At 46.0% G+C, this 13,228-nt stretch overlaps 1 protein-coding gene across 4 annotated transcripts in view; it reads left to right on the forward strand.

Annotated features, from left to right (window-relative positions):
• syt16 (synaptotagmin XVI) overlaps positions 1–13,228 on the forward strand; it is a 34,343-nt gene that overhangs the window by 9,458 nt on the left and 11,657 nt on the right. The window contains exons 1-2 of one of the 4 annotated variants that reach the window (XM_088925429.1): positions 4,840–5,029; positions 6,965–7,144. In XM_088925429.1, coding sequence (XP_088781555.1) covers positions 4,942–5,029; positions 6,965–7,144 — 268 coding nt within the window. In that variant the 5' untranslated portion in view covers positions 4,840–4,941. Of the gene's footprint in view, positions 1–4,839; positions 5,030–6,964; positions 7,145–7,917; positions 12,559–13,228 lie in introns of those variants that run through there. The other 3 variants (XM_088925430.1, XM_088925428.1, XM_088925431.1) reach the window with 3 other exon arrangements.

Consider the following 13,228-nt stretch of genomic DNA (forward strand, 5'->3'; position numbering starts at 1 on the left):
GCCCCCTGTTTTCAATTTTAAATGCACTTGTCCACAAGTGTCCACTTGCATCCCCTGGTTTGTGTTTCTCTGTCTGAAAAAAAAATCTGTATACAGAGGGGAAAAGAAGAAGAGAACCATAAGAGGGTGGAAGACTCTAAGATTTTTCTAACTGTCCTTCAGACACCCAGCAGCTCTGGAGAGGTGAAGGAGAAGTGCTTGAACTCGTCCTGGTTGACAGAGGGGATCATGGGCTCCTCCCTGGTGAAGTCCGGGTCGGAGTTGTTGGCGTCCTCTGAGGACTTCTGCAGGAAACAAAGGGAGGGGGTGGGCAAGAGATACTGTCCAGGCCAGGGCCCAGAGTGGGCATTCCCAGGGAGCTCCAGAGGATGCACAGTGGCACTGTTCTCTACCATCATGACCCCCTGAGCCCAGCAGGCTTTCATATCATCTAAATGTTCAGCTAGATTCAGTCTCACAACCTGCAGAATTGCAGGTTGATTCTATGAGATGCAAAAGATCAAATGAGGATTTTCACAAATTCTCAGGAACTTAGCACTTCTATAACATGTTTCAAGATGCAAAAAAAAACTATTTTCGCTTATGTGGCTACAGGGATGCTGATGTGACAGTGATAAGCGTTTTTCGTGCCTCATGCTTTGCTCCGTTTAGTCTTCCCTCTGGATAGGAAGGGTGTGGGACAGCATTTGGCAGGAAACACTGTTTCTGAGGGCAGCCTGTTCCTCTAGATAATAGCTGGAGGGTGGAGAGAAATTAGTTTTCCCTACTAGCGTCAGTGTTGTTTGTCAAGCAATAAAAGGAACTGTCCCAGATCTGCAGGGCTCTGCATGTGTCAAGACATGCAAGAGTACTATGCACTGATAGGCAGATGATTTAAAATGAGAATGAACAAACAGGAGCTTGATAAGAGTGCCTGGACACAGGATGGTGTAAGAAAACCTAGAGCACAGGACAAAAGAACCAAATAAAAGTGTCTCTCTAAAGTAAAAACTCTCCTTGTAATTCATTTTTATCTGGAAATGGAAGTTGAACTGAGGTTTATGCCTGCAGTCTAATCTCGGTGCTGAAATTGCTGTCAATAGCTCATTGATCACAGGATTAAGTCAGTGCTGGCCTGACACTTTTACTGTCTACAGCTTTACAAGCTGTGCTAATGGAGACACTGGAGGATTAAGATGAATCGATGTTTACTGAGGTCTGTCAGACGAGGGATTTCCTGTCTCCCAGGCTGGGGATTGGCAGCAGTGGAACAGTGTGTATACAAACAAGATTAGGTTTTTACCAACACTGAGCCAGGAGCAGGGAGGAGCCCCTGCTCAAGAAAGATCTGGACTGTTTAACCACTACCTTTTTAAAGGGAAACTGGGAATACAACCAGACTCTTCTGCTAAGGGGTACTGTGACACCTCTTCCTTTCCATATCACCCATCCATCGATTTCCCAACCCCTTCTTCCGATTGAGGGTCACAGGGGAGCCAGAGCCTATCCCAGCAAGCAATGGGTGCAAGGCAGGGTGCACCTGGGTGGGACTGTAGACCACAGGCCAATTTTCCCAGAAGCCAGTAGCTACTAGTCAGCTACCAGTTGATCTATTAAATATAGGGGGAAACTGGAACAGCCAGAGTAAATTCATGTGAACATGGGGAGAACATACAGACTCCACACGAACAGCAACCGCTGGGACCAGAATTGAACTGAATTGGGCCCCAGCGCCACGATGCAACAACCCTTTCTGTGTTATGTGCAATCATAAAACAGGCTTCCACAAACAAGGAAAATCTGAGCATCTCTTTTAACAGTGATTGCTGTCCAACGTGCACACATTCCACTGGATTGCATGCACATTGGACAGCATCTATTGTTAAAAAAGCCACGTGCTGTGGCGTTGCTTTTTTACTGGAGAGCAAGTGTCTTGCTCCCGGAAGAACATCCTGAATGGCATCAGGCTGGATTCCGTTTTTTTTGATGCCATGATGTGTGAACGCCGTATGTTACCTCAACTAAGGATGTGGGGTCAATAAATAATGATGAGAAGAAATAAGCCCATTGTGACTTAAATGTAAATACATTAAAATTGCTCGCATTTCCTCTTAGTTCTGCTCTTAAAATATGGTTGGATTGCATTAATACAACTCTGAAAACCTCAGATTTAGCTTAAGAACTGAGTATGCTGTGCCACTAGATGGCGCTACATTACTGCTTTTCCACTGTGAGAGTGGGTCCACTTTCATGTGCTATGTATGGACATGACACACCGTACTTCACCCACTGAGAGTCTGCTTCCTGTGATGGTTTCAGTGAATGACACCTCTTGTTTGCTGGGATATGCGTACAGGTCTACCTGTATCGCTATGATATAAGCTGAACAGCTGTAATATCATAATATAATACAATCCAACTCACCAACAGCATGCTTCACAGATGTCAGATCACATCTGTAAAACGCAAGATGAAACATGCATTTGTGCTTTAGTGAGGTTTATAACAAGGATTCCCAGTACCCCAGAGAATCTGAGTGATGTAGAGAGGGAGTGAGCTAGACGTTTAATGTTTTGTCCTTATAGATTATTTACCTTTGGAGGGGCTTTTCAACAGTTTTTACTCCGGAGGTGTTTAAAGGTTTGAAAATGTTTTTTTTTTCACCCAGTTTCAGAAAATGAGCCGACGTGTTTTTTAATACCACCGAGTGAAATCCATATATTGAACCACTGAGCATTCTTCTTTCAAAATCACCCCTCTCTCCTGGCCGCTCCTTCATCCCTTCTCTCACCTTCCCCTCTGCAAGCCCTGCGTGAGGACAGAGCTGTCCAGCACTGACAGTCAGTCCTGCTACACTGTACACAGTGACTCTGCAACTCCCTTGTGCTCCCTGGGTCTTAAACACTTCCATTTCTCAACTGTTGCAGTGCCTTTGGCTTTATTTTGCTCTGTGCTCCCAGCGTACTCCTGATTCTTTCTGTGAAGGCCTCTTTTCTCCTCTCCCCGTGTGGCCGGATGAGACCGGCTTGTTCTGTGTGGAGAGTGGGAGCTGAACCACTCCTGCCGTTCTCTCTATTTCTATGTGTGGATGAGGAACGCTTCCTCTCCCGGCCTGCCCGTGGTTCTGCTGTTGCTAGGGCCATGCATTTCCCCAGTTGCCAGGTAATTAGGTGTATTCTTGGCCGCCCAAGGTCTTTGCCTTTACGAGAGTGTAAATGGACATAAAAAGCCCCTTTGGGTGATGTCAGTCTAATGAAGCGCATGTGCGTGTTTGAGCTGTCGTTTGTGAAGCACCAATGGCAAAGAAATAGGAGCTGCATGACAACGCTTCCACGCCGGGGTTTCTTGCAAAGCAGCCAACCAAAACCAGTAGTGAAGCAGTGGGATTGTTTATGCAGCATGTCCACCACCATGCATATCTGCACACAGATCATTGTTGTGCTCTAATAGGTGTTCCATCACAGCCGCGAGTCCTCAAAGCAGACTAACGGGCAGTGGGAAGCATGTCAACACTGTACTGTTAGTAATAAAATGGGAACTGGCTCTGTAGTCACAGGTAATGACATGTATGATAATGGATTAAAGTAAGAAGGCAAATGGGGGCGCAGCTCATCCAAACCAGAGGTCTGCGCTGGTCTATATGAGCAGATCTCTCATGTGGACAGCCAGAGGGGAAGGTGTTAGCAGAGGAAAGGAACAGTGATGAGCACAGGGCCAAGGAGGTCCTCACTTATTATTTTCTTTCACCTAGTATGTGAATCCCCCCACCTCCTCTCAGGACCTGGTGTTGCCTCTCTGCTCAGGGCCTGCCTGAAAGCCGCATACCAGCCTCTTCTCCTTGTCCAGCCTCTAAGCTCTCACCCTGCCGCACAAGACTTCCGGGTGCCATGGCAACATAGACCTCTCCTTTTCAGCGGGAATGATGGAGACGTTGCCTTTTAAGCACTCTGTGCGGAAGAAGAGGCCGGTTTCCAGGGAAACTGACCACTGTGCCTTCCTCAGGAGGGGGGAGGCCTTGTGCAAACCTCTGGCTCTCACAGGCACTGGCAAAAATAGCAGCCTGACATTTCAAGAACTCGAGACCACGTACCCGAGCACTTTCCCCCCACGAAAATAAAGGGGTGACTGACTCCCAGCAAATAACATTTCCCAAACACCTTGAAAATTAACGTCTTGTGCAGAACATAATTCCCCAAAATAACCTGCGTTTATTTTTTAAGAGGAGAACGTACAGGTAGTGGAAATTAAATCCCTGATTTAATTAGCATTGCTAAGTTTGATGTGGCCCAGCTTTGCAGGCGTGGATGAAATCTGATTCAGTTTCATGGATATGCAGGGACAAAGGGAGAGATTCAAGGATACCTGTTCAACAGGAAGAATAGATTTTGTTTTGGCTTTTCAATTCTCAGTAAATTATGTAACATTACGAATTAATAACGTGCTTTTTTTTGTGCGGGTCTATACAATACATCCTGGGAGCAGCCCCTGTCCTCGCTGTGCGGGGAGGTTAACGTGGCTCAGCTTGGGTCTGCGCTGTGAGGTGCAGCCGGCACACACCTGCCACACCTGCCACTGAGCCAGGACCTTCTGCGGTCTCTGTTAATGACAGAGCAAACAGCATTCCAGCACAGCCCACACAGAGGCTGGATACAGCCCGCCACTCTCTGGGCTCCTGATCCCAAAAGCCTACAAAGGTGCAGTTCCCACTGGGGCTTGTCCTTCCTCAAAGCTTGAGATGTAGCGCAGAGTAGGAAGTGAAGGTTGTTTTGTCCTTTTTCTTTTCGAGGAAAACGTTTACGCACACGGTCCATTTGTATGAGTTAGCATAAACCCCTAAGGACTGGCCAGACCTGCTTTTCCTGCCCCACGAGTTGGAGGGAGAAACGGTATGTGGGATATTTTGGCGTCTGTTAGAAGCAACTGCTGTCTTCAGAGAATTTAGTAATCTAGGTGATTCGGCAGATGGGAAGTTGCAGAGGACCTGGTGGCTTCTTTGGTACAGACCTGGAATTCAGCAAATCTGCAGTTGCACAGGAAAGGGCAAAGGAAGGTGGGATTGTTTGATGTTGGCTGTGAATGGTTGTCCTCGCTGTGTTGCTCCTGCTCTCCCTTTTGTAATCAGAGGTTGATGTAGCTGAAGAGAGAGCTACAGACCGATACACCGCTATTCCAACAGTTTAGCAGTGTTCTGTAAGTGTGTGCTGCTCACTTTGAAACCTGTTGCTACAGGAGCAGTGATAGTTCATTCTAGGATTGTTCTGGTGAGGAATTGAAAGTTTTAAGTTACTCCTGCATGCTACTAGCTTTCATATAGTAACTATAGATGTTAGGAATAAATACAAAAATGCGTTAAATATGTTAGGAACTTTTATTACTACACCTCTGTTTATCTCAGAATTCAATTGAACTGAGAAAATAAAGATATCACTTGACACATCTCCGACAAGTTTATAATTATTGTACTATTCGGCTTAAGCACAGTATCATGCTTAACATCTGTGAAAGTCTGATGTACCTATCTGGACTTCATAAGTGTCTAGTTTTGCTCATATTTCTTGTCAGCTTGCGGAAGAAAATTAAACAAGAACAGAATGTGTACTGAGGGAGGATTGTGTGCGTGGTGCTATGTCAATAAAATGACAAATTGACAGTCTGAAATCCTTTGAAACGGAACAGAGGCAGTTTTACAGTAACAACGTAACTTCGGGACTTATTGATGGCGGTTCTGTTATTTCTCGAACAAAGCCACTGTGGATCAGTCTAAAGAGAGACCTTGGCTTATTGTATCTGTCAGGGCTAAAGCGCTGTCAGAAAATGCCATGGGAATGGAATAAAGAGAAACTGGAAGGAGAATGGGAGGGAGGGACTGGCTCCTGTGCCTTTCAGGCAGTCTCTCCTTCTGTGGCGAGAGATGAGCGTTGTGAGTAGGCAGGACCGCTTCAGTCAAGAATGGCAATCGGTGTCAGCGCACACAAAACTACACAACACCCCCACTCCCTGCCCGCCAATCAAGATATCTTCCCACACGACACTGGCACAAAGACTCTGGTAAATGTCGTGAAGCGTCTGAGAGGTGTTTGAATGCATAATGCGCTCGCCCTGCGTTTGTTCTCGGCAAGCCCTCATCTGGGGAGCATGCTGCAGTAACGGGGAAGAGCACAGTTGCTCCTCTTTGATGTTTCCAGCAGCCTCTGAAAATTCCCCTTCAGGGGGCGTGCACTCACTGAAGACACCTGCTCCAGTACTGCCATCTTCTCCCCCGAAGATATGCACTAACAGTCTTGTGTACCTTGTTGAAGGAGCCTGGTTGGTTCATGAGGAGACCTCTGAGCAGTGCATCGACCGTTTTCTTTGACTCTCATCCTCAGTCTTCCCATCCATTCACTTTCATCTGTTACACAAAGATGGCTCCTTACCTCAGAAGATACAGAATCTGAGCCGGTGACCTTATTGCTGAGTTGCCTGTCCTGTAAAGAACCTCTTTATCGAGGAGTCTGTCTTCCTGTCAGATTTGGGTGCTCTGCCTGACCGCTATCATGTCTGACTGAAAGATTTGATGTGGTTTTGGGTGGAGAAATATGACATCTGATGTCATTTTCTGCCTTGTAGGCTCTGTAGGCTTTGCGGCAGACAGGGCTATTCAAGTTGCTATGTAGACGTACAATGGATGCACTTCAATGTGCAAAAATGAGCCCAGTGTCTGTGCCCCCCAATTGTCCAAGTAATCTGTTTGAACAATGAAACATGGGCTACAGGGAACGAGTGAAAACTATGTGGAAGTGAATTTATTATTGAAAACAGGAGGCACTTCTTTATCCAAAGGATTGTGAGAGGAACAAGCTGCCCATGTTGTTTCCTTCAAGAAACCAGTGAGACCCTTGAATCAGTTACCTCCCAACAGGCTTTATGGGCTGAATGGCCTCTCGAGAGCATTTCTCTCCTCTCCTGTTCTGAAGTTCTGTTCTGTGTGTCTGTTTGTCTATAGTCACTCCTGAGGCCATTGGTTTCCTGTCTGCGGTGGGCGTCTTCATCGTGGTGCTGGCTGTGCTCTTCCTCTTCATCAGTAAGAAGCTCTGTTTCCAGAGGATCGGCGGCCTGCCCTGCCTGGAACACCGCAGGAAAAAGAAACGCTCCCGAGAGAAAGCAGGGATTCACGAGGGTCTGGGTAAGAGGCTGTGGGGTCTGCTAGTGGTCTGTGTGTGTCCTTCAGTTCATTGTTAGGCCGACTGGCAGACTGTCTCCCTCACCATGTTCTGGTCTGTTTCCTGTGAAAATCACTGCAAATTCACTGAACTGCAGACTGAAGCCTGTTAGTAGAAATATGTCTTTTTAAATTGTTTTCTTCATTCTCAAACTACCTCTCACTCCAGTCATGTTTGCTGTGACTTTGAAGAACACATAGAACAAAAAATAAATCACAGATTTCCGCGTACTGCTTTTGGGCTACATACAAGAATGGGAGTTTCAGAATGATTTAATTTTCTCTCTATTCCGAGGACAGTATTTCCGCTTCTACTGTTTTGAGAGCTCAAGTGACGCACACTTCGGAGGATACTGTGCCTCAGTGGATACTGTGGTATGTTTTGGAACCTCGCTCCTGTATCAGTGTACTCCAGTGTGCAATCTTCTCTCCCTCTCTGAGCAAGAGCACCTCCCTGACCGATAGCTGTTATTATTGCAAGGCCATTGAATATAAGGTTGATTATTTGTTAAAACAGAACATTTTCTTCCAAGGAGTTTTTAAGAGTTCTCAGGAGTGTGGTTCAATTTTTTCTTGTTTTGCTACAAACGTACAACTGTCCCGATGAGGTGAATTACTGTATCAAAGGCAAGTGAGCCCTTGTTAGAGTCTGAAAACGATTGTCACGCTGACCAGAGTTAGAGTTTCATTCTGTGTGAGGGAATCCCCTGGCCTTGTTGACTGTGTCCTACAGTCAAAGAGTCAACCAGCTGGTTCCCTTGGTCTCCTGTGAGGAAGACAACTGTCGTATTCTTCTGTTAACTGCATTGTATAATGCTTCACAATCACAGAGCACCCTCTTCTGGGCTTGCAAATGTGGTCGCTGCTATCCACAAGTGTATTAAGAGACTATAGTCCCCTAGATAGCATAATAAGGTTGTTGGTCTTGATTGCATAGTTATGTTCATTACTAACTGCAGCTGTGACATTCCCACCCCACCCCCTGACAAGCCTGTGAACACTGTTGCCTGATGCTCTTCATCAGTGCGTGCCTTCCCACAATGCACCTGCTCACTTCCTGACAGTACAGAACTGAACAACAGTTGCCGTGTGGTGAAGGGAGGCGTGGTGGTTGGCGTTGCTGCCTCACAGCTTTTGGATTCTGGGTTTTTGTGTGGAATTGGCATGTTTGACTCTGCATAGGCTTTCTCCCACCTTCCAAAAACATGTTGACTAGGTTAATTGATGTGTTTAAATTTTTCCTCTGTGCTTGTGTGTGTGTGTCTCCTGTGCTGCACTGGTGTCTTGTTCAGAGTGCAGTCCTGCCTGGTGTCCTTGTCTCCAGGAGATTGTGATCTAAGCCAATCCTGGAGTCCTGCAGATGAGAGCAATGCTCTGCTGCAGCCAACTTTCTGGTCTTGTGTTTGTCTAACAGACGATAGAGAATTTAGCTTCTGAAGAAGGAAGGTGGAGCAATCAAATAGGATAAAGTGAAGTATTATCAACCAGGTGACCAGATCAACCTTTTGTACCATCTGTTTAAATAGCAAGGCTTGTGAACATTATTATCATATACAAGCTTACATGAGATCAAAGAGCCACACTCATCACACTTATCCATTAAGGTTAGACTGAGGAATTATTTCACACACCAGTCACGCTAACACAATATTAGTAAAGAAGTGAATGAGGCACATCTTCATTGGCCATTACATGATCACATTTGTTTTCTAAGTAAATAGTCGTACCTGCACAGTACATGTGTGTTGACTTTAGTTTTCCAACAGTTCTTGAATTTAGAGATATTGTCAGTCATTTTTCCAAGAGATCTTGCCTTGAAAATGAAATAATAATCACGGGAGGCAGCCAGTCCACTGTCTATTTTGTTGTGTTTGAACTATGGTTTAAACGGTAAGATTGAATGAATATAAGAACTGTGCAAACGCTTGACAGTGTGAGGTAATGGTGCCAATATCTGCTGTGCCAGGCCAGGCGGTAGATAAGAGATTACAAAAGAGAGGAGGCTCTCGAACAATGTTGAAATACAGTCATACAAGAGCATTATGCAGATGTAACATTGCTTCCCTTTATTTGAATTCGGCACATTTTTCTTCACAATACGCCTCTGAATCACTGCCCTGCTTGCTCTCCTGTTCCTGCGCCGCCCACCACAGGCCAGCAGTGATGTCACATGGCCAGGAGCTCAGTGCACAGCACGCTGGGTGAGAGCAAACTCCCTCTCTGAGGAACAGAGCAGTGAACCTGCAAAGGGCTTTCAGCGCAGTTTAAACCCAATTAAGGCTGGGATAATGGGCACTTCCCACCCGCTGAGTGTGGGTGAGTCCGAGTGTGTTTGTGTTACCTGGCGATGTGGAGGAGTGCAGTGCGCAGCAGGGCTTGGGTCAGGAGATTGTTTAATGAGCGCTGCGAGAGAAGTGGGAGCAGGGCAGCCTGGGAAATGGAAGCACTCAGTCTCGGGCTGCCAGCTGTTAGCCGCACAGGCCAAAACTCCACATGGGGCGCCGTGGAGCAGAGTTTTCAGAACTGAGATACATGCTATTAATTTAGAACAGAAGACAGGAAGAAAGGTTCTAAACAAGAGGCAGCCGTTTGGCCCAATCCTAACTTATTTGGTTGCTAGTAGCTGAGTGATAAATAAAGCCAAGTGCATACCCGAATGAATTTGTTGTATTATTCCCAAACCTCTCATTTATCAATGCTAGATTCCATAATCATTTCACTCGTATGGTATAGAGTAGAATTATATAGTAGTAATTATTGAAGCTTCTTTGAAAGGGTTAAAATGGTGCTGTAGTTTAAAGATTGCTTTACCCATCCACTCCCGTGTTGCATGTTCGGTAGTAATGTAGATGTTGCAGCCTGCAGTGAGTCTATTCTCAGTGCACGTTCCGTGTCTCAGTCTGAGCCTGCTGGCGTTCAGTCACCTGGCTCAGTAACCAGTGCCTCTCCTCCTACTTACACTGTAGTCAAGGACTGCATTACTCCCCCAGGATTCTCATCTCTACACAAACAGGCTCTTAAGACCTTATCCTCTTCTCTTTCAAACATTTCAAGCAAACCTAGCATGGCATGAATGCATTGTACGCCCCTGGTACAAGTATGTGCAGATGCTTTTATTGATCTATAGTGCCTATGGACTATTTGTTCCAATGTAAGTGGAAGCGAACAGGTTTGCGATAACTGAATAACTTCACTTAGTGGTCTCTATGCATAGTGTTATGTAAGTGTCCTTGAAGGTGTCTTGGCCTGTTTATTTCTAATTGATTGTGTAGGCAGCTGAGAGAGGGGTGGAGGATGAGTGTGGGCCATTTAGATTCTGGGGGTGTGGCACATCGGAAGGGGTGCAAGGCCAGTGCCAGGCCATGCGTGCAGGGGTACAGTATCCAGCACCTGATGCCCTTTATTTCACCTGGCATGAAGACAAAGTATTAAAATTTTAGGAGTGTGTTTCCCCTTTTTCTTTTCTCTGCAGTTCAAATCTCATCCTCCTTCAAGTGTTACCACCTTAGGGTCCAGGAAAGGGGTTCAGTTAAGTGAGCAAGAAAATCTGTTGATTGGTGGCTCATAGGATGCTCTAGTTAAGTGAACTGGGCCTCACAGTATCTTCGGCGTACTTCATACGGCAGAGTCCCAGTCTCATAAACACATGGGACCCCAGAGGATGAGTTTTTACTCTAGTGCCCTTTCAGAGATACAGCGGGCATGACTGCTAGAAAGGGATACAATATCATTGCCGTGCTAGCTGACCCTTTTCTGACGGAGGCAGACAATAACAGGAAAGGAAGCTTTTATTCAGAAAGGATCATTTTCTGAAAAGCTGTCAGACTCGGTTGTTCTGCCGCATTAGAGCTCTTCCTTTGAGGATCACTGGATATTTTCTTTGAAACATAAGCTTTATTAGCACTCGGCTGGCATTTCGATGGCTACAGAGGTGTGTATTAATGCACTCGAGGGGCTCCGAAGCCGCAACTCTGTTATATGTTTCAGCTCATTACAGTTTCCCTCTCAAAGGATGCACAGAGACTGCGATCATGTATTAGTCATTTGAAAAAGCCCTGCTGTGCTGAGTTTTGGGAAGGAGGATTACAGTGCAAAAGCTTTGCTTTTTATGCCTCCAGTCTGCAGAATTGCAGTACAGTATATGGTTTACATTCCCTTCTCTAGGCCATTATTGGTTGATCATCGTTGTTTATCCACCAGATAAAGAGATGGACTTTCCCTTCATGCTCTTCTGTGGGACATTTCAAAGCAGGTGATTGATTTCTGCGATGGTGATGTGTTGAGATCAAAATGTCATAGAGTTCCTGTCACTTATACCCAGGCTCATTTCATGAGTCACAGTGCACAGGTACCAACAGTTCAGTGTCTGGAGGATCTAGTAAGAACTCATTAATTACCAGCACTGTTCCAGTTTAACAGTTTTTAAAGAAGATTGTATTGTGTTCCCTGCATACAAGCACCACATTCCTCTCTTTCACATGAAGCGTACACCACCTTTTATCACATCTAAGGAATTTAAAGACCTTCACCGTATGTCTTGGAAAAACCATCTCTGAATGGACTTTTGGCTCTCAAACAGAGCAGCTTGTTTTTCTGAGTACAGGAGATCTGAATTTGCATTATATTCCTGTCTTTGCAGGGCTCATTTGATCTCAAGTGAACCTGCTTCCTCTTTCCCTCAGCTGCAGGACAGGTTCATTTGCACATGGGTAGGCCTGTTTTTATGGTTCTCCACTTCTCCTCGCAGAAGTGGTGCAGCAGTAGCAATGGTGTGTTGACCAGCGCCCCCTGTGTGTTGGAGCGTGCGTGTTCACCAGGTGCCGGACAGAGCTGCCTAGTGATGACCTCTTCTCAGGAGACAGAGAGTGGCCTGCCCGCCTTCACTGCCTGGGTATCTCGGGTCTCTGATGCTATATCTGCCACCTTCCTGAACCTCGGCAGACCAGGCTCACAGGGCACAGAAACCGGGTCGAGTTCCAGTCAGAGTCAGACCGGCACTGACCAGGATGTTTTCGGGCACACAGACCCCTTAGAGCAGGAGCAGGAGACACTGACAGACAGCAGTGACTCTGCAGACAGCACAGTCTTCCCACAGACGATCTCTGAGCAGCAGCTGGAGAGCCAAGAGATGCAAGCCTGTCACCAGGATGGCACAAGAGTGGACACCCGAGCTGTTGGTACAGCCCCAGCAGTTTCCCACACTGATGCCCAGAGGCCGGCTGAGGTCGGTTCTGGGCTGAGCTGCCCAGGTCTGATGGAGGAACAGATCCAGGAGCATCTCTGCACCATCCCGGAAGAGGGCGAAGACCCGGAGAGCCAGACCAGTGGGCAGGAGGAGGACTCTCTCGGGCAGAGCCAGTTTGCTCCACACACTGCTGGTAAGAACACAGCCAGGTCAGCATGCATCTCCACAACAGCACGGCTGTCGGTTTGCAAAAGTGACCTGGATCATGCTATTTCACACAAATATCAAAAAGGATGAACAAAAATCATTTACTCTCCCAGACGAGACCTAAATTGATTTTCTTCTGGCATTTAAAATGTATTGAAGAGAAAACTCCTCCACATTTGTCAGGCTTCACAGTCCTTGAGTGATTTCCTGCCACCTCTGTGTTAGGTCTCAAATGTTAAACTGGAATAGGTAACCTTTCCCATGTTTGCATGCTGCAAGTTTCCAACAGGGTTCAGGTCAGTGCCAGTGTGTGATGGAAGTGCTGTTTGCTGAGTAATCTCTTGGTCTACACAATGGCGGTACTGAAGTTTCAATATTGACAGGAGATAATAGTGCTGCTGTAAAGGACAAAGCTACCAGGCTTTAGTAAAAAGGAGAATGATTGTTTATCTTTTCCCCATGGGTGTGTGTTAAACTGCAAACAGAATTGCAAAAAGGGTTCTTATGCATATAAAGGTGTGCTTTTTCCTGAGTTCTCTTCCCTACAAGGAAAATAAAATGCATTTCAGGACCATCCTGTGAAAATGGTATCAATGTAGTAAAAATACTGATGTGAATTTATTCTGACAATAGGAAATATAACAGTTGGTTTAATG

The sequence above is a fragment of the Atractosteus spatula genome, chromosome 9 (genome assembly GCF_055471065.1).
Source record: "Atractosteus spatula isolate fAtrSpa1 chromosome 9, fAtrSpa1.hap1, whole genome shotgun sequence".
Classification (NCBI taxonomy): Eukaryota; Metazoa; Chordata; class Actinopteri; order Semionotiformes; family Lepisosteidae; genus Atractosteus; species Atractosteus spatula.